Source organism: Suncus etruscus, chromosome 19 (genome assembly GCF_024139225.1).
Source record: "Suncus etruscus isolate mSunEtr1 chromosome 19, mSunEtr1.pri.cur, whole genome shotgun sequence".
Taxonomy (NCBI): domain Eukaryota; kingdom Metazoa; phylum Chordata; class Mammalia; order Eulipotyphla; family Soricidae; genus Suncus; species Suncus etruscus.
Genome location: NC_064866.1, coordinates 28,591,333 through 28,618,321, shown reverse-complemented (window position 1 = coordinate 28,618,321; position 26,989 = coordinate 28,591,333). Strand labels below are relative to the sequence as shown.

Below are 26,989 nucleotides of genomic sequence, written 5' to 3'. Positions count from 1 at the left end.
CAAGTGAAAAGAGTTGACCCTGGCTATGTAAAATGGGAGAAGAGAAAAGCCCGTAACAAACGAGTAGGTCGAAGGCTTACAACATCGATTTCCGTGTTGGAGTGGCCCATATTGCACACGATACAACTGTTCTTCATGCGATCCAAGTGCTCCCGCGTGACCACATTTTTATTTCCTAAAAGTAAAAGAGGCTTGCTAACGCAAGTTACTGGAAAACAAAGGTCCTGACTTGCCTTCAGTCAGACCCTGGGAGCAAGATGGTTTCCTGGTACTAAAGAATAGACACTGTGAGAAAAAAGTGCGCTGCACTTCAGACTGTTATTTGAATTGAATCAAGTCGAGTCTTTGTCCCAGCAAACATATCAAAGTCTGCTTTACTCCAGTTCTGAAACATTTAAGCACAGATCTTATTCTATGGAGAAAGAGAGGAATATCACACCTGTAGTGTGTTGTGGCCAGGAAAGGTTTACCCGTGTTTGTGTGTTCAGGGGACCATAGGTGCTGGGATTGAATCCAGGTCTCCAACATGCAGTGCATGAGAATAAGCACAGGTCTTACCTACTCTGCAGAGAGTCAGTCAGACCACGTCCAAGATTTAGCCTCAGAACTAAACCTGCACACCAAAGTATTGGTAATTACCTGTGCAAGTTATTACGACATCCACTTGCCGAATGACTTCATTTAGCTTTACGACCCTGAACCCATCCATGCTGGAAGAAAGGGAAGGAAAACACGGATCAAGCAAAGAGCAATGGAATAGAAGTTGGCTATTACACAGGGCAATTAAATTCCTTTTTAAATTTGAGACCCTGTGATAAGTCCTAAGGAGGCGAAGTTACAAGCTGTGCTAAGCTATATACACTGGGTTATTCAGATACCTCAAGATTCTACCGAGGAAGAGAAAATGCCTAGAAGCCCTAGGAACGTTCCAGGAATTGAGGGAGAAGAACAGAGCAACCCTAGACTTCACTTCCTCCTTTAAGAGATTTCTGAAAAGAAGGGCTAACACAACCAATTGTGAACTTTCAGAAATGTAGAGTACCCAGAACCTAAGAGCAGTCCAGTTCTATCTTACCAGGCCTGCAGTGCACAGATGGGGTCGATCTCAGTGATGTAGACGATGGCTCCGAGAGCCTTGAGGGCAGCACAGCAGCCCTTTCCCACCTACAGAGGACAAGAAAAACACCGATCAGGGCTATTTTGGCCTGGGATATGGGCAGGGAGAGGCTGAGAGACAGGAATTCACCTTCTGAGACCCACCCATCATCTAATGAGCCCTTGGTGGGATGTTCCACTTGGTGGGATGGTCCACACAAGCAGAGCTGACTAAACAGATATTCATATTTTATAGTAAGGGCTGGGGCTTGAGACAAAGAGATAAAGAAGGTAGGTATAACCATTGGTGAAAATAATTAAAAAAGCAACCGTGACCTCTAGTTTCTTATTCTCGAAAAACCTACTAACTCTCACTTATGTGTTTCAAATTCATTGGCAAACTAGCAACTCAGGAACTTCCGTGGGTCACTGTTGATGACAAAAAAACCTCCCTCCTGTCACCTATTTTAAAAGACATCATTTGCATGCCATGTCAGCTTCTATCCTCCACTATAATACAAATCAGTTGTGGGACTAAAATTATATATATATATATATATAAATTCTGCCAGATATGTATATATACATATATGTATGTACATACCGTATTTTCTGGCATATAAGACGACTTTTGAAACAAACAATAAAGGTCAACTGAAAATCGGGGGTCATCTTATACGCCGAGTATATTCCGAAAAATGCCGATAAATGAGAATTGTCTGAATATTGCCACAAAACGAATTTTCCAACTCGATCCTGCACCAATCACTGCAAGGCTGCTCGGACCGCCTCTCTAACTCAGCCAATCCAAGCAGGCTTTTGATGCATGCAAATTAGACAATGTTCTGGACCTGAATCTACACTTTCAAAAGCCTGCTCAGAGTGGCCAGAGTCAGAGAGGAAGTCTATTACAGTAGAACCTTTGGACTTTTGCTTGTTGTGATTGGCTCACTGTGGTACATACAGTTGCAGCACAGGAACGTTCTGTCTGATACAGCAAATATAGGCCTAAACCTATGTTTTAACTGCAAAATTAGGGGGTTGTCTTTTACACCAGAAAATACGGTATATGTCTATATTCCCTTGAATTAAGACAAAAGGTAGCTATGAAGTGGGGGGGGGGTGGAGGATGGTGACAACATTCTATTCCACAAACAAACTAGTAAAATCTGAAAAAAAATCAACTAATTTTCTACTCTATAGGTATAAATCCAAATAAAAACACCTCCTCTTGTTCTGAGACCTATTATCTAAGGCTCATATTAAAATCCTGCAGCAGTGACTCTACACTGTCAGCACAAGATCCCTTCACTCAACTAGTAAATCCATGAAATAACAGACACCAAGCTATTTACCTCACCATAGCCACACACCACCACTTGTTTCCCACCAAACATCACATCTGTGGTCCTCTTCAAGCTGTGGAAATAGACAAGAGCTCAACTCAAACATTCTAAGCTCAAATACGAAGTTCCTCTGCACAAAACTACAAAGGTGGGGTACCACCTCACAAGAACTTCAGATCGAGCTGAGTTCTCCAGCTCAATACTAGCCTTTTCCACACACTGAAAGCAGCAGACAAGACTACAGTGGTTTTCCTCCAACACTGCAACCCAACCCAAGTCCCTAGAGTTTTTGAGTATGATATTCTATTTTTTGGTTTTTGAGGCCACACCCGTTTGATGCTCAGGGGTTACTCCTGGCTAAGCGCTCAGAAATTGCCCCTGGCTTGGGGGGACCATATGGGATGCCGGGGAATCGAACCAAGGTTCTTCCTTGGCTAGTGCTTGCAAGGCAGACACCTTACCTCTAGCGCCACCTCACCGGCCCCTGAATATGATATTCTACATATATTCAACTTACCCATCCAAAATGGATTCTCGGCAGCAATATAGGTTATCAAACTTCTGTTTGGTAACAGAATCATTGACGTTCATGGCTGGAACACAGAGCTTCCCAGCTTTGGAGAGCTGATAAAGCCTAAATGGAAAAATCAGAAAACAAAAAAACAAAAGACAACAAAGTTAGCTGGTAAAATATAATTTAAAAAAATCTGCCTAATTCTCTTCCAACTACATGCTGCCCCTCCCAGTCTTATTTATTGCGCCCAAGGCAGTTAGTTAAAGAGTATTTCCTTGTCATCTCTTCTCACCTTTCTTTTCTGCCCTTCCTCCCACCAACCCTATTTTCTTTAAAGTTAGAAAACAAAACAAAACAAAACAAAAAAACCTTTTCAAATGAAAAAAGTTTACTTCTCTTCCAGAAAGGGATTCAGTTCCTTAGATCAACATTTTCTCAATCTTTAAAAACCCATGTTTACTTTTGACACAAATTTCCAATGACCCTGACATAAGTTTCCTATGGGCGTATATGCCTCTGTGAACATCATGCATAATACACTTTGAACTTTGAAACTCTTTTCAGCTATCTTTTAGGTAGCCTAACAAGTCAAGAATATTCTTTTATTTTTGTAGTGTATGATGTAGACTTTTTTTTAATAGAATTTCTTCCTACTTTAATCACAAAATTCTACCACCGTACTTAATAGCTTTTCATAACCCCTAACTCCCACTTCACTCAATTAGAAGTCACTCAGTAGAATAAATGGGAGAGAAAAATATGTGAATTAAAATGTGAAGTAGATTCCTTTTAGGATCTCCTTGATTTTTCAAAAGTTGTAGCTCCAAAGTTTTACCTAATGAAGACACTTCCATTTAGTTATTACACATCTGAATAAAGGCCCTAAAACCTAGCAAAGATCAGAAGAATCTACTGAGGCAAGGACACAAGGGCAGCTACTCCAGAATCTGTTACCTGTGCACACCAGTCACGCTCTCTTCCACAATGCCTCGGATCTTCTTAAACACGTTTGGGTACTTCTTATAAACCCAGTGGGTTAAGTCTCCCCCATCATCCAGGATCTACAGAACAGCCAGAAGACTTCTATGGGCATTCAGGCTGCTAGGGCTGGGGGGAACTTTGAACCCACTTTCTGTACTAGCAAGAGAGCCCTATATGCTTTGGAAGAGCAATTCTTAGAGCTCTGTAGTGCAAGTTTAGACAGCGGAAACAAATTTGTTGGTGTAAATAGCTAAAAGGATTCCTAAATTTGTTCTAGGCTACAGTGAAGAGTATCAGGCTATTCATAGACTCATTTTAGTCTAGATTAATAAAATATATATGCCTCTTTGAAGAAAAAAAAAAAAAAGAGAGAACTGGGCAGGAGAAAACAACCAGAACCCTATTCCAAAGAGGTATCATTTTCTTTTATTCCCCCACTTTGCCATTCAGTCCTCAGACCCATTCTGAATAGATATAATGTAAACACTTTAGACACCAAGTCAGTGCATAGTAAGACCAAAGCTCCAAAACATATTTAGGGAATTATGCTTGAGGGAAAAAAGGAAACATATCTATTTTAAGTGTAGGCCAAATATGAATTATTACCATGTTGGCCTGCCACCCATCCATGTTCACACAACGGTCAATACACCACCAGAAGTCATCTTCTGACTCGCCTTTCCAAGCAAACACTGCAACTCCTGCAGAAATAGAAACAAATTGGTGGACTCCTGCAGTGTGTGTACTGTACCAACATCAGTCTCTTGAAATCCATGGGTAAGGAGAAGAAAGGTCATGCAAAGTGTTTTTTTTTTGTTTTGTTTTTTGTTTTTGTTGCTATTTTGGTTTTTGGGTTGAAGCCATCAGTGCTCAGGGGTTACTACTGGCTTTGAGCTCAGGAGTCACTCACTTCTGCAGGGCAAAGGGGACCATACAGGATGCCAGGGAATTGAACCTGGGTCGGCTGTGTACAAAACAAGTGCCCTATATTGCTCCCAGAAATTGTTTGGAAGGAAACCATTTAGAAAGTCAAGAAAGTCAAAATAGGGGCCAAAGCGATGGCAAGATGTTTGTTTGCCTTCTACATGGTCAACACTGGAAGGACCCTGGTTCAAATCCCAGCATCCCATATGGTCCCCCAAGCTGCCAGGAGTGACTTCTGAGCGAAAAGCCAGGAATAACATGACCCAAAAACAAAAACAAAAAAAAACAGTCAAACAAACAAATAAAAAAAAAGTCAAAATAGTACTTTTAGTTCAAAAGTTAAGAATTTAAGGGATTAAGAAAAAATGTAAGGGATATTAATTCTGTAACTTTATCTTATCTTATTTTATTTTTTTTTATTTTTATTTTGGTGGTGGTTGGGAAGGTTTGGGCCACACCCAGCGGCACTCAAGGGTTACTCCTGGCTATCTGCTCAGAAATAGCTCCTGGCAGGCACGGGGGACCATATGGGACACCGGGATTCTAACCAACCACCTTAGGTCCTGGGTCGGCTGCTTGCAAGGTAAACGCCGCTGTGCTATCTCTCTGGCCCCCTTATTTTATTTTTTAACTAAGTCATTGTGAAATTATAAAGTTATTTATGATTGGGTTTCAGACATATAGTTCAACACAGATCCCTTCACCAGTGTTCACTTTTCTCCACAATCCTCCTATGGCCTCCCCCAACCTTATACTAGAACTTGAAAATGCTATTCTTTTCAAGTACAAACGCTATTATCTTGTACTTGCAACTCAATCGTATAGAGATAAATGAAATGGAAATTAAAACAAAGCTGAACATTATTACTATAGTCTTCATCTCAAAACAACCTGTATGGTTCAATCTTCAGGATATGATAAAGTAAAATCAGAAGGCCATATAATTGAGTATTACAAATGAAGCTGTCAAAATTTTTGATGGCATGAAAAGCTACTGTAGAAATTTTTTTTTTTTTTTTTTTTTTTTTTTGCTTTTTGGGCTACAACCGGATGACTCTCGGGTTACTCCTGGCTATGTGCTCAGAAATCGCTCCTGGCTTGGGGGACCATATGGAATGCGGTGAAAACGAACCGAGGTCCATCCTAGGTTAGAGAGTGCAAGGCAAACTCCTAACTGCTTGCTTCACCATGCCGGCCTCATGCAGAAATGTTTTATGTTTAGGTTGAAAACTGAATATATATCAAGATTTATTTCAGCTCTGTAAGGAGTAAGTTAAAAAGGAAAATATATCTAATTTTATCTCAGTATAGAAATATTTTTTAAATCACCTAAATTTTCTGCAATAAATACCATTAAGAATACACTAGAAAAAGTGTACTATCAAGTTGCCCTCTGAGGATCCTAGAAAGATAAGAAATCCTAAAGTAACTTCAAAATTTTACTCTAAACATTTGAACTATTAAAATAATTTCAGAGACTATACTAGGGAGTGCCTATAGATGACCTGAGTTACCCCACACAGCTGAGGGAGTTGAAGGGGCCTTGGGGGCCAGGGGGATGAAGGAGCTGAGAGGAGCTAAGGGAACTGAAGGGACCAAGGGAGCTAAGGCCAGAGTTAATAAGCCTAGTGGCACAGAGGTATAATCTGATGCATAGGAAGTGGATGCAGAGCAGCTAAAGGCTGCCTCCACTCCTCTAGCTGGTCTGAACTCAAAATACCGTGTCCCACAATGAAACTCAGGGGGATCATGCCCCCTCACCATGATTCATGTTGAATTGAACTCATGACTAGTCATATGTATTATCATATTATTGGAGAGTGAGACGAGGGGATTTGAACACACACCTGGAAACAATCAATTCTCTTGGTGATATAAATATATATTGGTTACTCCTGGCTCTTCACTCAGAAATCACTCCTGGAAGGCTCAGGGGGGCCATATGGGATGCCAGATTCGAACCTTGGTCGGCTGCATGCAAGGCAAACACCCTACACGCTGTGCTATCATTCCAGCCCCTGCTCCACATAGTTTTCAGCACAGTATTATATACAAATTATCATGTGAACTGTCAATACAAAAGAGTACTTTTATTTATTCTCTCAAAAATGATGAAACTTTAATAAAAGGAGACAAACTGAGTTCAGTTATACCAATATTCTTCTGTTTTGTTTCGTTTGGGGTCACACCCAGCTGTGTTCATCTGTACTCCTGGTTATGTACTCAGGAATCAGTCTGGGCATCACTCAGGGACCATATAGGATGCTGGGGATCAAACCCAGGTCAATCGCGTACAAGGAGTACTATCATTCTGGAATCTATTTAACATTAGATCTTGGCATTTCCCCATGTAATTAGATCCTTCTCAGAAATCATTTTTAAGGACATTATGACCAGGGCCTTAGTTTTATTATACACACTTTCTTTTCAGTATTTTTATTAACTTCCCATTTTGTAGACCACAGACTTACAATGCTAAGTCATACGTATAGAATTATGTTTGGACAATAATCTTGACGCAAAAAGCTACACTTACCAGCCTCAGCCAGAGCTGCAGCTACTTCGTTCTGGGTGGAATAGATGTTACAAGCAGACCAGCGGCACTGAGCCCCCAGGGCACACAGAGTCTCGATCAACACCTAAGAGTCCGATAAGGAAACAGGGTGAGGAGGCAGCAAAGTACGTGAATCATATCTAATAATTCAAAGGCAACATGTGCTGTCTAGGCTATCAGTCACAGATGCATGTAACCCAGATGAAAACCAGTGAATAACCTAACTTTACTCAAAAGCTACATTTCTAAGTCTTAACATTTTTACAAAACAATTATATCCTGCAAATCTAGATCTAAGTCAGATTTGGTGAAAGCTAGTTAGATCCACACAAAACAGAATTCCCATTACTATGCAATAAGGAGATCCCAAATAGTATTTGGAGGTTGGGAAAGATAGGGATAGAAAAGCTGCTTTTTTTTTTGTTCCTTTCTTTCACCAAAGAGTCCCTCTCCCACAAACTCACCGCTGTCTGGGCTGTGATGTGTGTACAGCCCACTATTTTAGCACCAGCCAAGGGTTTCTCCCCTTGAGCACGTTTCCTGAGTGAAATCAGAGCAGACATGTCTGTGGAAGAACAGAGGATTTGAGCTAGGTCTGAACTAGCAGTGTCACTGATTCCTGCCCCAGCATCTAGTGCTGGCCTGGAGATGTGGAGATGGTGATAAAAGGGGATGAGTCCTTATAGAAAATCCGAAAATTCCTGTGAGTAGAGATTACAAACAGACCAGCAGCAGAAGCTTCAACAACATAACAACGGAAGAACATCATTCAGTCACTTGGGTTTTTCCCTCTTCCTCTTCTTTTTACGACTTATAGAGAGGACAGAACAGTGAGTTAAGTCAATTCTCAAAACTGATCAAAATGGAGGGTAACTTTCATCTATTCATTGGAGAGGAAAAAGGGCAAAGTTGGCTAATGAATGGATTCCTACTTAACAAAGATGATTTTGCCCATTTTTTTATATATGTATTTTTACTTTATTCTGTCATTCTGATTTCTCTACTTCCTCCCCATATACGGTATGTCTTCAATGTGAAAGCATATAGGGAATAGGGTAGGGGATTTAATTATTTTCACCCCTGCTCCAACAAATGAGGCTTAAACACAAAAACCAAGTAAATCCTAAACCACATATCCTTGGTTCTTCATCTGGGAAACCTTCCTACTTCATCTGGGAAATCTGGGTTTGTGAGACTGACAACATCAACCAGTATCCAGGACGACTTGTAGACTCTGCAAGTAGTTCTCTAAAAATTGTGGGGATGGATAACAGAAACTACTCTGTGTAATTCCACATACTAAGAACACGAAGCAGGAAGAAAAGAATCCTGAGGCTCAAGCTCCATAGAGAGAAATCTGTTTAGAAAGTCAAGGATACTAGATATTCCTAGCAGTCTTTCAAGTCTTTAAATTTCTGTGAATCCTGATGACCAGTAACTCGGTTGCTTTTGGTCCCCCACCCACAACCTTTCTTTACCTTGCTCTGCAATCTCTATCTCCCGTCGTCCAAATTCTGCTTGCTTGATGTTCTTCACACAGAAGTTGCTGCTGCCTTTGGAATTAGTTTGCTGTTTCTCTCGGGGGGAAACTTCATCATCAGAACTATCTGTGTAAGAGGCAGCTAGAGCCAGGAAAGAAAGGAGGATAGAAAAACCTCAATGGTCTCAATTCTACAGAGTGCAATTCCCAAGGGACTCTCATTTAAGAGCAGACTCTTAATTGGAGCCACCTTTCACGTCATTTCAGTTCTACTCCTCCAGGGTTTAACAGATGGAATGAATGAAACTTCTGGATCTTTCAGTGATGCAGCATTTTTACCCACTCGGGATCCATTACTTTGCCGTTAATACCTGTGACTATTCTGAACAGGTTTTAGTGAATCTGAGATAATAGGGTACTTGGTCCCAACTTGTATTTGAACCAGATACAGCAAAAACGGAAGAATAGTTTAAGGTAGGTAAGAAATAAGGCCGGGAATATTGTATAGTGGGTAAGATGATTGCCTTAAATGCAGCTAACCTAGGTTCAATCCTCAACACTGCATATCGTCCCCAATTCCCACCACGATCACAGAAGAAGGAGTAAGCCCTGATCACAGCAAGCCAGTGTCCCCATAACAAAGAAAAAGGCAAAACTAAATCTCCTAAGAAGTGCTATTTGCACAGCACTGTGCAAATTTTCTCTATGAATGATATTAACTCTTGGGGATAGAGGATATCAGCCATGGCTACAATTAGGGGACACATTGCTAAAAGAAGATAGATGTGGGAAGCTGAGTGATTCTCCCTCCCCATTTCTTTTTGAAAATAAGTTTGGGGACCTCTGATCTAAAGTAGTTCTTAAAAATCATGCGAAAGGGGCCGGAGAGATAGCATGGAGGTAGGGCATTTGCCTTGCACACAGGTGGCTCAGGAAGGTGGTTTGAATCCCAGCATCCTATATTGTCCCCCCCAGCCTGCCAGAAGCAATTTCTGAGCATAGATCCAGGAGTAACCCCTGAGTGCTTCTGGGTGTGACCCAAAAACAAAACAAAACATAACAAAAAAAAAAAAAAATCATGTGAAAGGTTTGTTAAAAATACAGATGGCTGGGGCCGGGAAGGTGGCGCTAGAGGTAAGGTGTCTGCCTTACAAGCGCTAGCCAAGGAACGGACCGCGGTTCGATCCCCCGGCGTCCCATATGGTCCCCCCAAGCCAGGGGCGATTTCTGAGCACATAGCCAGGAGTAACCCCTGAGCGTCAAACGGGTGTGGCCCAAAAACCAAAAAAAAAAAAAAAAAAAAATACAGATGGCTGGGCCGGAGCAATAATACAGCGGACAGGGTGTTTGCCTTGCAAGCAGCTGGCCTGGGTTTGATCCTCAGCATCCCATATGATCTCCTAAGCCTGCAAGGAATAATTTCTGAGTGCAGAGCCAGGAGTAACCCTGAGTACTGCTGGGTGTAGCCCCCAAACAAACAAAAATATTAAAAACAAAAAATCTTATAGAGGTTTTACACTAGAGTGACTAAAAGAATTGACAAAAAGACTGATAGCTCTGTTTCAACTGCCATCACTGAGCTCACTGAAGATGTTAGTGGAAAACAACTTCATAGGGTCAGAGCAGTGGTGCAAGTGGTAAGGCATCTGCTTTGCATGTGCTAGCCTAGGACAGACCATGGTTCAACCCCCCAGCGTCCCATATGGTCTCCCAAGCCAGGAGCAATTTCTGAAAGCATAGTCAGGAGTAACCCCTGAGTGCCACCGGGTGTGGCCCAAACACCAAAAAAAAAAAAAAAAAAAAAATCAATTTCATGCAAAAGTTGAGTACATCCTTTCAGATCAATAAGAGAAAAAAAAGCACACTCCACCTATCAATTCTTTTTGCTGAGTGAAACATATTCCTTGAAGCCTCATCCCTCCATTCTCCCTAGGTAACTTGGCCTTACCTGCAAGACCCCGCCCATTCCTGGGAGGGGTCTTGGAAAAGGTAGATAAGGTATGGACACCAGAGGGGATTAGGCCCCTTTTTGGTCTTTGACCAGCATGGAGGTCAAAGGGAAGATGGCTGAAAGGAGTTAAGATGCAGGGCTAGCTAAGAATGACTGAATGCTTAAAAGGTTGTGATATAGGCCACACATGTGGTGGATAGGGCATGAATAAAGCTGATACTTCCTGATGGCTGTCTCTGGATGAGTCTGATTCCGCCGTTCACCTAAACCTGGGACCCTCCAGCTGAATGGGGATTGTGGAGCCACGTGGCCTGGGATGGCAGAGAAAAATCCCTCCATCTATCCTTCTCCATCCAGGACCATCTTTAATTATTTAATGCAACATCCCTGATGTGTAGCAGGCCTACTGGTGCATCAAGTTGTTTCTCTCCATGAGCTTGTGTAAGAGTTCAATGGCTCAGAGTGTTTTGTTTGCTTAGCACATGGCTGATTGGGTCTGATCTCAGGCATACTTTATGATCCCCCAAGCCCACTGGGAGGGATTCCTGAGCACCACCATTATACTAACAATCACACCCTGCCCTGAGCCTCCTTATTTCTTGGCTATGTTTAGACTGTTTGTCGTGAGCCAACTCTTAGAATTGTCATACTAAGACTTGTTTTCTTTCTTTCTTTTTTTTTTTTTTGGTTTTTGTGTACCCAGCAGCACTCAGGGGTCCCTTCTGGCTCTACACTCACCCCCTCCTGGCAGGCTCGGGGGACCATATGGGATGCCGGGATTCGAACCACCATCCTTCTGCATGCAAGGCAAATGCACTATCTCCATGCTACCTCTCCGGCCCAAGACCTATTTTCATTAAGAGAGCCATCATAGGGGCTGGACAGTGGATAAGATGCTTGCCTGGCACATAGCTGACACAGGACTGATCTCCATATGTGGTCCCGAGCTTAATAAAGAGTGATCCCTAAGCACAGAGCCAAGAGTAAGCCCTGAGCACTGCCTCATGTGGCCCACAAAATAAACAAACTAAAAAAACCTTAGAACCTCTTATTGCGGGGCCGGGCGGTGGCGCTAAAGGTAAGGTGCCTGCCTTGCCTGCGCTAGCCTTGGACGGACCGCGGTTCGATCCCCCCGGTGTCCCATATGGTCCCCCAAGCCAGGAGCAACTTCTGAGCACATAGCCAGGAGTAACCCCTGAGCGTTACTGGGTGTGGCCCAAAAACCAAAAAAAAAAAAAAAAAAAAAAAAAGAACCTCTTATTGCATGTGTGTTCCCAGCACAAGTGTAAATTCATTATTTCACTATTTAACTTTATAAATATTATCGTTTGTTTTTGTTTGCCTATGGCACAGAATAGAGTGTTTTAAATACTTTTAATAATTTTAAAAATATTCCTACAATGCAAAAGCCTAGTTCTAATGCTAATATTTTAGTAAAAGACAATGATTTCTAGTACAAATTTATTTTGTTGACAATAGAAATCTGTTTGCCTTGCATGCAGGAAGATGGTGGTTCGAATCCCGGCATCCCACATGGTCCCCGAGCCTACCAGGAGCGATTTCTGAGCATAGAGCCAGGAGTAACCCCTGAGCGCTGCTGGGTGTGCCCAAAAACCAAAACAACAACAACAACAACAAACCCTATAGCTTTGAACAAAACCTCAATAACTTAAAAGTGTTTTCTCAGTTGAACACTAAAGGAGCTGGATTGATGCCTCTGGTTTGCTCCAGAACTCAAATTCTAAGATTCTAAATATTTTTCCATGTTTATCTTCTGATACCGAAGTTGGGAAGGACATAAACCAAATCAGAATATTAAAAAACAGGGCTGGAGAGATAGCACAGCAGTAGGGTGCTTGCCTTTCACACGGCTGACACAGAATGGACCCAGGTTCGATCCCCAACATCCCATATGGTCGGTCCCCCGAGCCTGTCAGGAATGATTTCTGAGCACAGAGGCAGGAATAACCCTTGAGCGCCACCGGATGTGGCCCCCAAACCAATAAATAAATAAAGTCTTAAAAAAAAAAAAAAGAAAACAACACAACTCCTTAAACAGCAATAAGTATTAAATAGGATCGAGAATTAAAAATGCCGCAGTTGGGGGCCCGGAGAGATAGCACAGTGGCATTTGCCTTGCAAGCAGCTGATCCAGGACCAAAGGTGGTTGGTTCGAATCCCGGTGTCCCATATGGTCCCCCATGCCTGCCAGGAGCTATTTCTGAGCAGACAGCCAGGAGTAACTCCTGAGCACCGCCAGGTGTGGCCCAAAAAAACCAAAACAAAACAAAAAAAAATGCCGCAGTTGGACCAGGATGCAACTCAGTGGTCAAATGCACACCTTGCATGCGCAGGGCTTTATGTCTGTTCCTGGTACTGCACAAATCAAGTCACTCAATCATCAGAGCTAGAATCACATGATAGTAGTATAAGTCACACTTCAGATGGTAAGACAGGAGACTTCAGACACAAAAGAGTACCCTAGTAAACAAAAGGATTCAAAACATACTTCCATTTGCAAACTTCAAGCAGCATTAAAGAAAAGAGAGCTAGGTGGCAGTGTGTACCTTACAAAAGACATCAGAAATAATGCTCCCAAAGCACATCGCTTTCTCAAGGTCAGTTCAGTCAGCCAAAACACCATTGACTCTGTCTTTGCACAGTAAGTGGGTAAACATGGAATTGGGAACTTGCCCAGATCTTCCACCAGACACTGGTTGGCACACACACACAGAGCACAGACCCCACAGAGTGCGAGAGGAAGAAAGATGATGAAAACTTCCTTAGCTACAAGCCTGGCTGGGGGTAAGACATTGCCCAACCACTAATTATCAGCAATCAGCACAAAAAAGTGTGTGTGTGGGGAGTTCTGACATGAGGTATTTTATGATTCCAGATAAAAGAACAGTAAGCGGGGGCCGGGCAGTGGCGCTAAAGGTAAGGTGCCTGCCTTGCCTGCGCTAGCCTTGGATGGACCGAGGTTCGATCCCCCGGTGTCCCATATGGTCCCCCAAGCCAGGAGCAACTTCTGAGCGCATAGCGAGGAGTAACCCCTGAGCATTACCGGTGTGGCCCAAAAACCAAAAAAAAAAAAAAAAATACAAAAAAAAAAAAAAAAAAAGAACAGTAAGCAAAGAATTAGCTTAGGCTCTGGAACAGGGAAGAAAGACCAGAGAGGACATACCAACCTGAACTGTAGCTGTCGGTTGAGGACTGAGAGATGGAACGAGACAAAGACCTTCGGCCAGTCTTGGTAGGGAATTTGGTGAATTCTTGCATGTCATCAGCAAACTGGATTTGCTAGATAAGAAGATGACAAAAAGTAGAAAACTTTTAAGGATTCTATGAAATATTTTATTTGCTATGGCCTTACTTTCTCATCATCATGAATCTTTGCACCAGGCTAGCAATTCTCCCACCGGAAAGAAGGTTAGGTAGAGGTTACACTCTAGCTCTCTTGCAAATGGCCAACCACTGCCTCCATCAGTTGCTTCAGCACTTTTCTAGAAAAAGAGGGAATAGGAAAAGCTATGCTCCAATTTCTTTTAGTACTTGTAAAATCTCCCAAGTCTTTTCACATTCTGTTACGACTCATCTTGTAACCTAGCCCCCCCCCCCCCCCTTTTATTTGTTTTGTTTTGTTTGGGGCTCAAACCCAGAAGTGCTCAGGGCTTATCCTGTATCTGTGCTCAGATCACTCTAAGTAAAGCTCAGGAAACCCTTGGGATTAAATCTGGGTTAGCCTCGTGCAAAGCAAGTATCTCACTCACTGTGTCGCTCTGGCCTCTCTTCTTGTAACCCTGACACAGTAAATTCTTTACTCTCCTTCATCTTGATCAGAAATCGGTATCTCACAAAAGCCTGTTTCTTTTCTTTTATTTTTCCTCTAGAATATTCTCTTGTAGCATAGAACTCTGAAGTTAGCAACGGTCTTATTTTTGGAAAGAGCCATGAGCAGATGCCTTGAAATGGTGGCAGGCAGTTCAACCATGTATCATGAAGTCAATACGGTATTCCTTGAACCTTCTATTACTGATAGAATTATGTGTAACATATTGAAGAGAAATAAATCGAGTAACACGTATGTCATAGACAATTCTAACTAATCAGGAGATTAATTAATTTGAAGGAGAAAATAATATTTGATCAATTTAGTTTACAATGATTATTTATAGGAAAATTCATGGATGTTTCTACAGTGTATGAAGATGCATACTGCTATTAAATGATTTAAACCTTTCTCCTGAATTCATGTTGAAATTCTGATAAACCATTTTCTTTAAAATAAACTTCAGCCTCCTGAAAACTGGAATTGCTTGAGAATCTGATGATCTAATCTGACTAAAACTGTTCCCATGGAGACTCCATTAAGTAGTCTTCAGCAAACGTCTCTAGAAATGCAAACCAGGGACTCCCATATAGATTAAAATCATCTCTATAATGCTAGCAACATGGTTATAGTCACTTTGAAGCAGGATCAGTAAACTTCCCATTAGTTACAGCTGCAAAACATTTCCCCCTTCTGTCCAATGTATGTAAAGAGTATCAGCCAGCAGCTCATTGGGAAAAATAAAAAAATGAATTAGTAGGATTTTGTAAGTAATGAAACAATATCTTGGACTATAGACCCATGTTTTCACTCATGACTAGAAGCAGAGAACAGCTGTGCAGTAAAGTATGTCTATACTTTTATTCAGACAGTAAGTCTGAGAGAAAAATTTCTTTTTTTTTTTTTTTTTTTTTTGGTTTTTGGGCCACACCCGGTGACGCTCAGGGGTTACTCCTGGCTATGCGCTCAGAAGTCGCTCCTGGCTTGGGGGACCATATGGGATGCCGGGGGATCGAACCGCGGTCCGTCTCCTAGGCTAGCGCAGGTAAGGCAGGCACCTTACCTCGAGCGCCACCGCCCGGCCCCGAGAAAAATTTCTAATTGTATTGAAAACCTTCCCTTGACTCAACAACCAACTGGAGATGTTTATTTGCTTTTTCCCCTTTAGACTACTCTGAAATACAGAGGAAGCAGTCTACATCCTGTCTTATTAAGCCTAAAAAGAAAAAAATCCAAAAATCATGGAAGGGAAAGAACATCTCGAAAGCTAGACCAGGGCCTTCAACATAAAAATAAGGGTCATCTGCAGTATGTGTGAGTCTCTCAAATTTCTTCTGTAAGATTTAACAGAATACCTAAAACAGTTAAGTCCTTAATAGTTAAGTCCTTAAATTAAGTCCCACGTACTATACCAGACCTTGAATAATACAAATCTTTGTGCGTCAGAAGTAAGTTTTTAGTTTATTATTATCATTATTGTTTTAAATAGAGTTCATACCTAGAGGTGCTTGGGAGGCTATGTTGTATTAGGCATTGAGTTCAGGGACTCCCATATAGGCATGTGCTCAATCTCTTGAGCCATAAGCCCAGCCTAAAACTTTAAATGTTTATATAGGATTTAATACTACAGGTTTATGTCACTTTTGCAGTCTTACTGAATAAATAAATTTGGGACTTTCAACCCAACAAGTTTTTCTGGTGGTACCTCTGACCACCTCCCTAAAAAAACCAACCAAGAGACTCTCCCATGTCTTTTAAGTCTCTAGAGAAAGTGCAACTTGAAGCATAGACAATCCAGTCTGTTCAGAAGCTACTTCTCCCATGACTCTGATAACTCCCTTCCCTGTTCATCTCTTTCTCTCTCTCTCTTTTTTTTAAAGGCTCTGGATATATTCGCAGACACCATCTACCTGGGAATGAGGGAGGGAGCTACAATTACATTTACAGTTTCAATACAAATAAGAGAAGTGCTGTGGCAAGACAAGTGTGTTTCTTGAGCAATCTCAGAACCAAATTAATTGTCACAATCCCACCTTGCATTACTACAGCTCCCTTAGAGCCATAGTGTAGCAGTCTTTCCCACTTAAAAATATTGTAAAATGTTGTAAGCAGCTTACTATTATCGAATTTTGTTTTTTGTTTGTTTTGGCCATACCTGTTTGATGCTCAGGGGTTACTCCTGGCTAAGCGCTCAGAAATTGCCCCTGGCGTGGGGGGACCATATGGGATGCCAGGAGATCAAACCGTGGTCCTTCCTTGGCTAGCGCTTGCAAGGCAGACACCTTACCTCTAGCGCCACCTCTCCAGCCCCGAAATCTCTTTCTTTACAAATTCCAGCTCTCAAATAATGAGTGTGGCTCCTATTTGAAGTGGATAGAACGTTAAGCCTTAACAAGAGTATTGGATAGAAGTCTTTTTGTGGGGCCGGGCGGTGGCGCTGGAGGTAAGGTGCCTGCCTTACCTGCGCTAGCCTAGGAGACGGACCGCGGTTCGATCCCCCGGCATCCCATATGGTCCCCCAAGCCAGGAGCGACTTCTGAGCGCATAGCCAGGAGTAACCCCTGAGCGTTACCGGGTGTGGCCCAAAAACCAAAAAAAAAAAAAAAAAAAAAAAAAGAAGTCTTTTTGTAACAGTACAACTGCTGGTGAATATTTTCCTGCAACTCTTAGATGGCTCTCGCAACTTATAAATACAGTGGTCTAGCTTACAACAAAGCATCAAAAACATGGGGCCGGGCGGTGGCGCTAAAGGTAAGGTGCCTGCCTTGCCTGCGCTATCCTTGGACGGACCGCGGTTCGATCCCCCGGTGTCCCATATGGTCCCCCAAGCCAGGAGCAACTTCTGAGCGCATAGCCAGGAATAACCCCTGAGCGTTACCGGGTGTGGCCCAAAAACCAAAAAAAAAAAAAAAAAAAAAAAGCATCAAAAACTTGTCTTCCTTCCCATCTAGACTGAAGTTTCCCTTTCACTGCAGTGGAAGGGTGTTCTCCAGTGTGGTGTTCACCTTGACCTTATAAATATAGGCTCTGCTATCAAAAGCAATTTTCGGTCCCACCTAATCATGTTGTCTAGCCCTTGAATTAGAAAGACCCAGGACCCGGAGAGATAGCACAGTGGCATTTGCCTTACAAGCAGCCATCCAGGACCAAAGGTGGTTGGTTCGAATTCCGGTGTCCCACATGGTCCCCCGTGCCTGCCAGGAGCTATTTCTGAGCAGACAGCCAGGAGTAACCCCTGAGCACCACCGGGTGTGGGCCCCCCCCAAAAAAAAAGAAAGATTCCAACTGTGACATAATTCTACAATGATATTATGGTAAAGAGATGATGAGCAGGATAATATCATAGAATATATTATCTACAGATGTCATTTGACCCCCTGTATATTGAGAATGCAAATGTCTGTGCCAGAATTTTATCACTTCTTCATCATTTTGGAATCCAAAAGTCTTCATATCTTAGGCTTCCAAAAATCAGAGGCTAGGGAGCCAGAGTGATAATACAGTGGGTAGGGCATTGCCTTATATGCAGCTGACCAACCTCCACAAAATATCACCCCAGAAACAACTTTATTTCTTGGGGGGGGGGTCACACCTGATAGTGCTCAGGGATTATTCCTGCTCTGCACTCAGAAAGCACTCCTGGAGGGCTCAGGAGACCATATTCGATGCCGGGAATGAGAACCTGGGTTCGCTGCATGCAAGGCAAGTTTCCAATCCATTGTGTTATCACTCCGCTTCCCCAAAACCATTTTTAATATCCTCAGGAAGGATTCTCCAAAGGGTGAAGAACTAGATGCAAAGGTAAAAAGCAATAGTTAAGGGCCCGGAGAGATAGCACAGCTGCATTTGCCTTGCAAGCAGCAGATCCAGGACCAAAGGTGGTTGGTTCGAATTCCGGTGTCCCATATGGTCCCCCGTGCCTGCCAGGAGCTATTTCTGAGCAGACAGCCAGGAGTAACCCCTGAGCACCGCCGGGTGTGACCCAAAAACCAAAAACCAAAACAAAACAAAACAAAAAACAAACAATAGTTAAGAATAAAAAAGCAGAGCTTAGAAGCGAGGCTATGTTTTTCAATGGGGAGACTTACTGAGCTGTGATTCTCAGCCACTGGGCTGAAGGTTCATATACGAGCCTAAATAAGTGGTTCTGTTGTGTCTTCCCACCCGGGACCTATTCACAGTGCTCCGGGGGCCTCTAGGTCTGCGTCAAATGATGCTCAGGGGACCATATGATGCTGGCGATCAAATAGTCAGTTCCACTGCAAGAGATGTGCTTTACCCTCTGTTCTATGTCTCTGACTTCAGGATGAGTCTTCTTTATTTCTGAAGATTATTTGAAGGGCCAACATTCATTCCTTTTCAAGTACACTACTGACTTTAAGACATGTATTCCCAAATAAATGTTCATAAATAAAAACAGTATGTCTTACTCTGTCTCCTCTAGAATATGGAATGTGCAGCATGTTTTACTTAGAAATTATGGAAAGCATTTCTTCATTAATATTTAACAAAAGGTGACTATCAGAAACTAGAAAATTTTTTGTTTGTTTTCTTTTTTTATGGTTAGAAACTAGAAATTCTAACAGGGTGAACCAGTAAACATTGTGTAAGAGAACACCTGCTCGAATTCCCACTGAATCTTTTTTTTTGGGGGGGGGGGCACACCTGGCAGTGTTCAGGGGTTACTCCTAGCTCTGTACTCAGAAATCACTCCTGGCAGGGGGACCATATGGGATGCCGGGAATCGAACCTGGATCTGCCCTGTGTCAGCCACATGCAAGGCAAATGTCCTACCACTGTGTTATCTCTTCCACCCCTCCACCGAATCTTTCTAATCTCTCTTTTGGGACCTTATGGCCATGCTAGGGATCAAATCTGAATCAGCTGTATGCAAGGCAAGCAACTTAGCCTCAAGCCTCATAGCTTCTCTTCAGGGTTCCAATTTTTTTCTCATAAGCCTCTGGTTAATCGTTTTTCAAAAAGTCTACTCTCACCTACTTATTTTTTAGAGGAAAAGAAGAAGGTATGGTATTACTGTCATTTTAACAGGTACATGATCTTTTCTTCATAACTACCAGTGATCAACCTAACTTTCATTTTCAGACAAACCCAAAGAAGCAGGATTAAGATATTACATATATTCCAATACCATGCTGTTTTTATAACTATTGCTTTGTAATACAGCTTAAAATTGGGGAAAGTAATGCCTCCCATATTCCCTTTCCCAAGGAGTGCTTTAGTTATTCGAGGTTGTTTATTGTTGCAAATGAATTTCAGAAGTGTTTGATCCACTTCTTTGAAGAATGTCATGAGTATCTTTAGAGGGATCACATTAAATCTGTACAATGCTTTTGGAAGTTTTGCCATTTTAATGATGTTAATCCTGCCAATCCATGAGCAGGGTATGTGTTTCCATTTTCGCATGTCCTCTCTTATTTCCTGGAGCAGAGTTTTATAGTTTTCTTTGTATAGATCCTTCACATCTTTAGTCAGGTTGACTCCAAGATATTTGAGTTTGTGTGGCACTAATGTGAATGGGGTTGTTCTCTTACTGTCCATTTCTTCCCTATCATTATTAGTGTATAAAAAGGCCATTGGTTTTTGTGTGTTAATTTTGTAGCCTGCCACTTTGCTATATAAATTTATTATTTCTAGAAGCTTTTTGGTAGAGCATGGTATTGGAATAAAGACAGACCCTCAGATCAGTGGAATAGGCTTGAGAACTCAGAGAATGTTCCTCAGACATATAACCACCTAGTTTTTGATAAAAGAGCAAGAAATCCTAAATGGAGCAAGGAAAGCCTATTCAACAAGTGGTGTTGGCACAACTGGTTAGCCACTTGCAAAAAAGCGAACTCAGACTCCCAGCTAACACCATGTACAAAGGTAAAATCCAAATGGATTAAAGACCTTGATATCAGATCTGAAACTATAAGGTGTATAGAACGACATGTAGGTGAAATACTCCAGGACATTGAGACTAAAGGCATCTTTAAGGAGGAGACAGCACTCTCCAAACAAGTGGAAGCAGAGATAAACAGATGGGACTATATTAAGCTGAGAAGCTTCTGCATCTCAAAGGAGATAGTGCCCAGAATAAAAAGGCCACCCACTGAGTGGCAGAAATTATTCACCCAATATGCATCAAATAAAGGACTAATATCCAAAATTTACAAGGTACTGACAGAACTATACAAGAAAAAAACAACTAACCCCATCAAAAAATGGGGAGAAGAAATGAACAGACACTTTGAAAAAGAAGAAAGACAAATGGCCAAAAGGCACATGAAAAGATGCTCAACATCACTAATCGTCAGGGAGATGCAAATCAAAACTACTATGAGGTACCACCTCATGCCACTGAGATTGGCACACATCACAGAAAAGGAAAACAAGCAGTGCTGGCGAGGATGTGGAGAGAAAGGAACTCTTTTTCACTGCTGGTGGGAATGCCGTCTAATACAACCTTTATGGAAAACGATATGGAGATTCCTTCACGAACTGGAAATTGAGCTTCCATACGATCCAGCTATACTACTCCTAGGAATATACCCGAGAAACACAAAAATACACCTACTTACACCTATATTCATTGCAGCGCTATTTACAATAGCCAGACTCTGGAAACAACCAAGATGCCCTTCAACAGATGAGTGGCTAAAGAAACTGTGGTACATAAACACAATGGAATACTATGCAGCCGTCAGGAGAGATGAAGTCATGAAATTTTCCTATACCTGGATGTACATGGACTCTATTATACTGACTGAAGTAAGTCAGAGGGAGAGAGAAAGACGCAGAATGGTTTCACTCATCTATGGGTTTTAAGAAAATTGAAAGACATTTTTAACAGTATCTCAGAGACAAGAGAGATGAGGGCTGGTAGGTGCAGCTCATGACATGAAGCTCATCACATAGAGTGATTAGTGCAGTTGGAGAGATGACTACACTGAAAACTATCATAACAATGTGAATGAATGAGGGAAGTAGAAAGCCTGTCTCGAGTACATGTGGGGGTAGGTGGGGAGGAGGGAGATCTGGGAAATTGGTGGTGGGAATGTTGCACTGGTGAAAGGGGGTGTTCTTTACATGACTGTAATCATACAACTATAATCATATTTGTAATCACGGTGTTTAAATAAAGATAATTATAAAAAAGATATTACATTTAAGAATTATACAGGTATGGATTTTTTTTTGTTCGTTTTGTTCTTGGCCACACCCGGTGACGCTCAGGGGTTATTCCTGGCTATGCGCTCAGAAAATGCTCCTGGCTTGGGGGACCATATGGGACTCAGGGGGGATCGAACCAGGGACTGTCCTAGGCTAGCACCGGCAAGTCATACGCCTTACCACTCCGCACTACCACTCCGGCCCCTAAGTATGGATTTCTGACTTTTATTTATTTATTTTGGTTTTGGGGTCATACTTGGCAGCCCTCAGGGGTTACTCCTGGCTCTGTGCTCAGAAATTACTCTTGGCAGATATGGGAAACCATGTGGGATGCCGGGATTCAAACCATCTTCTGTCCTAGATTGGCTGCATGCAAGGCAAACGCCCTATCATTGTGCTATCTCTCCAACCCCGATTTTTGATTTTTTACTAGGTAAAATAAATTGCCCTCCCACCCCTAACAAGCCCATCTTCCTTCCCAGCACATCTGCCATCACCAGAAAACCATTTATTCTCATGGGACTCAGTCTTGGGCCTGAGCTGAATCTTGTCACTTCTTCCATTCCTTAGTACAGAAACCAGTCTTCAACTGGTTGAATCGGGTTTGAGGCTGTTGTTTCTTATCTTCCTTGTCTTAGGTTTCTTAAGCTCTCAGTTTTCCCAGATTGGGGCCTAAGTTTCTGAGTTTCTAAGTACAAACTGACTTATCACAGCGTAGCCCACCTCAGTCTGTCCTCCCATCACCCACCACACACAATTCTGTAGTCGTAAGAAACCCTCATTATAAAATGAAACTCAACTGGCTCATTTGTCCATGCTTGGCTGGAAAGAAAAGGTAAGACAACAAAGCTCAAGCTGCCGAGTCACTTCTATGATGAGGAAAGAACCTGAAGCCTGAAAAACTGCCATAGTCGTGATTTTACCACTGAACCTTATTAGCTACTCTCCCTCTCTTCATATAAACACCAGCCTTCTCACTGACTCGCAAGTACCTCCTAAAGTGCTCTTGTAAATAGTGGTTTGGACCTCCGACTGCCAGCCAGAAGTAAGATTAAGAGACTTAGAGTTAGTTACCAGTAGGACAGGGAAAACCACAATGTACATCATCAGTAAGCAATACACTTATGGATGATAGCTCAATGCTTAGTTAGCTACCTGTTCAGCTTGCTGGCTGGACTATACTTTCCTCATCTTCAAGTTTGCCGCCTATATTGTATAAAAACATATCATGTTTCTTTCACTTTTGGCTATAATTATTTTTTGAATGGTGATTTAAAAAAATCTAGGTTCCTGGGCCCGGAGAGATAGCACAGCGGTGTCTGCCTTGCAAGCAGCCGATCCAGGACCAAAGGTGGTTGGTTCAAATCCCGGTGTCCCATATGGTCCCCCGTGCCTGCCAGGAGCTATTTCTGAGCAGACAGCCAGGAGTCACCCCTGAGCAATGCCGGGTGTGGCCCAAAAACCAAAAAAAAAAAAAAAAAAAAAAAAAAATCTAGGTTCCTGGGACAAATCCATGACATTTTTTTTGGGGGGGTCACGCCCGACAGTGCTCAGGGGACCATATGGGATGCCAGGATTTGAACTACCATCCTTCTGCATGCAAGGCAAACGTCCAACCTCCATGCTATCCCTCTAGCTCCGAATCCATGACTTTTATGATATATGAGTGCCTTCCACCCTCACTGATGCACTTCTTTTTCCAACTTTTATCAATAAATTCTTTAGAATGCATCTTCTAAGGTGGAAGATATTCTACAGAACCCTGTAATACTTAGAAATAGTAATAATTGTTTTCTATCAAATATCCAATCTGTGCATATTTTACCCATTTTCTCAAACATATCTTTACTAATAGATCCTAGAGTTTCCAAAATTATTCTAATCCAGGAAGGAATCATGGTTCACTATATGCATTTGGTAACTATGTTCTTTAAAAAAAAACATTTCTTTTTGCTTTTGGGTCACAATGGACAGTGCTAGGGTCCACTCCTTACAGTGCTCAGGGAACCATATGTGATGCAGAGATCTGAACCTTTCTAAGTGAGGGTTAATTTGTGGGTGAATATCCTTTTCCCTAGTGACCTTATCACCTGTTTAATCTTTAAACATTTTTATAATCTGAACTAGAGGAAAGAGTTTACAGAATCACGACCTTCTTTTCAAATAGCATTTATCCTGACATTCCTTTCACATAGAACAAGTGCATCCTTTTGCAAAGAATCCTTTTCCTTTTTTCATTTGTTATTCATATTTTTATTCCACATGTTATACTCAATTAAACAATGAATGAACAGATGCATCAATTATCTCAAATTGGACCACTGGGAGCCTTGCTTGCTCAAATTTACTCATCTGACCCTGTCATGATCCCAGTTAAGTCTTTCCTTATTTTCTGAGCAGAGACATCAAGCCCACCTTGTTACTGCTTTTCTAACATGGTGCTGCTATTTTCAGAAGGTGCCCATATTTTTTTCAGGAGAAAATGGTATTTAAAAATTAGTATTTGGGGGGCCGGAGAGATAGCATGGAGGTAAGGCATTTGCCTTTCATGCAGAAAGCCATTGGTTCAAATTTTGGCATCCTATATGGTCCCCCGAGCCTGCCAGGAGTGATTTCTGAGCCTGGAACCAAGAGTAACCCCTGAGTGCTGCCGGGTGTGACCCAAAAACAAACAAACAAACAAACAAATTAGTATTTGGGCATAAAGTATGCTGACTGACATCACTGCTTTTATTCTTTTAATGGAGAGAGAAAATAAGTATTTTTGTTTTATTCATGTATTTATACTGTTATCTCATGTTTATTTTTAAATAGTATTTACCGATTGATTTTGTGCTCAGGGTTTACTTCTGGCTCTGAGCTCAAAAATCACTCTGGCAGGGTTCAGGGGGTCATATCGGTGTCCAGACTTGAACCCAGGTTTGCCTCATGTACGGCAAGCAGTCTACCATGGTACTATTGCTCCAACCCGTTATTCCCATTTTATTTTGTTCATGGGGCAAACATGGTGCTCAGGGCTTACTTCTGGCTTTATACACTGGTACCCCTGGCTGTGCTCGGGTAACATGGGATTCCAGGAATCGAACCTGGGTCTGTCATGTGCAAGGCAAATGCCCTACCTGCTAAACTCTCTCTGGGCCATTATTCCAACTTTCAATTTAACATTGCTTTTTTAAAAAAAAAACTTTTCATCCCCCTATTTTTCTTTTCTGCTATGGTGACAGTCTTGGTCACTATTAATAATATTTTTTTTGCTTTATTTATAAAACAGTTCCAAAAGATAAAATTAATATATTACTAATAATAACCCACACAACAAAATGTCAATATTTCACTGAAGGCATTTTTTTGGTCCTCAGGACATATTTCATAGACTTATAGTAACAGGGCTACGAAGCTAGCTCAACAGGCTGCATACGTGCTCTGAATACTGGTGGTCTGAGTTTGATTCCTGGCATCACATGTCCCCCTTGAGCCACAGAGGATAGTCCAGAAAACAAAACAAAATGAAGTTTTAGAATAGAGCTGGATTACAATGCTTTGCATGGAGGAAGCCAGGCTTGGGCCTTAGAGCACCAGAGGATTCCCTGAACTTCAGGATTCTCCTGAGCACTGCTGGATACAGAAAGCCCAAATATATATATATCTGTATCCAGCAGTGCTCAGGAGAATACACACACACACACACACACACACACACACACACACACACACACACACACACACACACACACACACACACACACACACACACGCCCCACACACATTTGGGCTATATATACATATGCATATATATAATAAAACAGCGTATAGTTTCTCTTCTTTTGCTCTCTTTTTGAAGCAAAAACAGGTTTTATTTAGAAATTATATGGATGGGGAAGGAAAGGAAGAGAGAGAAAGAGTAATGCATTCAAGAGAGAGTGAGAGCTTCTCCAAAAGTAGAAAAAGCCCGGTATATACATCCCAACATTAAAGAATGAAAGTACACGTCTCAAGAGGGGAGATGCAGATGACGTGTTCAGGCACCATGTACCCAGGCAACACAATTGCCAGAGTGCATAGTTTCTGATGAGTGTATAAACAATTTCCAATCTGACAGTTTGGTTTATTGGTTTCTATTTATAATTCTATTTTAGTTTTGTTTGTTTGCTGGCTACAACCAGAGGTGCTCAGGGGTTACTCCTGGCTATGCATGCAAGAATTACTTCCGATGGGCTCAGGGAACCATATGGGATGCCAGAGTTTGAACCCAGATTGGTTACAAGCAAGGCAAGAGCTCTACCCATTGTGCTACTGTTCTAGCCACAATATTTATAAGTACACTTAAGGTTTCCTTTTTTCTCTAATTTTTGACCCTATCAAACTTATCTTTGAAGGCTGTTTAGGCATGAAGTTGAACATCTCATTCCCAGCCACTGGATGCCAGAAATTCACTAACTTTCTGAATAAAGACTCTGTTTCTTGTATGAGCAATGGCTGCTAACACTCTTGAAGAAGGATGGAAGGGTTACAAGGTGCAAATAAATGCTGGGAACAAACAAGGAAACCAGGATGCAAGGAGACTCTCTTGATCAAGATAGCATTTGACTGCTTGTGAGTAGGGGTGGTCCTGTTTTAGATTCTGGAGAACTAGAAAAAGAAAAGTTCAAATATATTCATGGTTGCACAGTGGATGTCAATTACAGTGTTCCTCTTGGTCACTGCAAAGAGAGGAGAGAAAGATGCTCCTATGCTCACTGATAATCCTGTTCCTTGGCAACTGGGCCTGGAACACAGTGGGTAGGATATTTGCCTTGCACACAGTTGACCCAGGTTTGATCCCCAGCATCTCATATGTTCCCCCAAGCCTGAGAGGAGTAATTTCTCAGCGCAGAGTCAGGAGTATCTTCTGGGTGCTGGCCGGATATGGTCCCAAAACAAAAATAAACAAACAAAAAGATGATGTCTGCCAGTATGCTGTGAGAAAGCCCCTAAAAAAATGGTGGGAGACCTAGGACCAAAGCACCAAACATTCGGTGTCTTGCTATTTGACAAATCTGCAACACAAATGTTACTGTATTGGAGAGCCAGCCAACAAGAAACACACGAGGCCACAGAGTATTCCAAACTTTGGTGAAGAGAATAAAGGAGGGAAAAGAGAAA

At 41.9% G+C, this 26,989-nt stretch overlaps 2 protein-coding genes across 3 annotated transcripts in view; both read right to left on the bottom strand.

The window, feature by feature from the left end:
- The window catches only part of LOC125997363 (glutathione S-transferase Mu 2-like), a 436,713-nt gene that overhangs the window by 140,674 nt on the left and 269,050 nt on the right, over positions 1-26,989 (bottom strand). The window lies entirely within an intron of this gene.
- Positions 1-26,989, bottom strand: part of AHCYL1 (adenosylhomocysteinase like 1) — a 54,020-nt gene that overhangs the window by 4,495 nt on the left and 22,536 nt on the right. For both annotated transcript variants that reach the window (XM_049765731.1, XM_049765732.1), the window contains exons 2-12: positions 14,034-14,145; positions 8,893-9,036; positions 7,879-7,979; positions 7,397-7,499; positions 4,543-4,637; positions 3,910-4,016; positions 2,959-3,075; positions 2,451-2,514; positions 1,076-1,164; positions 640-710; positions 81-175 (exon numbers count right to left, since the gene is read on the bottom strand). In XM_049765731.1, coding sequence (XP_049621688.1) covers positions 81-175; positions 640-710; positions 1,076-1,164; positions 2,451-2,514; positions 2,959-3,075; positions 3,910-4,016; positions 4,543-4,637; positions 7,397-7,499; positions 7,879-7,979; positions 8,893-9,036; positions 14,034-14,145 — 1,098 coding nt within the window. The remainder of the gene's footprint in view (positions 1-80; positions 176-639; positions 711-1,075; positions 1,165-2,450; positions 2,515-2,958; positions 3,076-3,909; positions 4,017-4,542; positions 4,638-7,396; positions 7,500-7,878; positions 7,980-8,892; positions 9,037-14,033; positions 14,146-26,989) is intronic.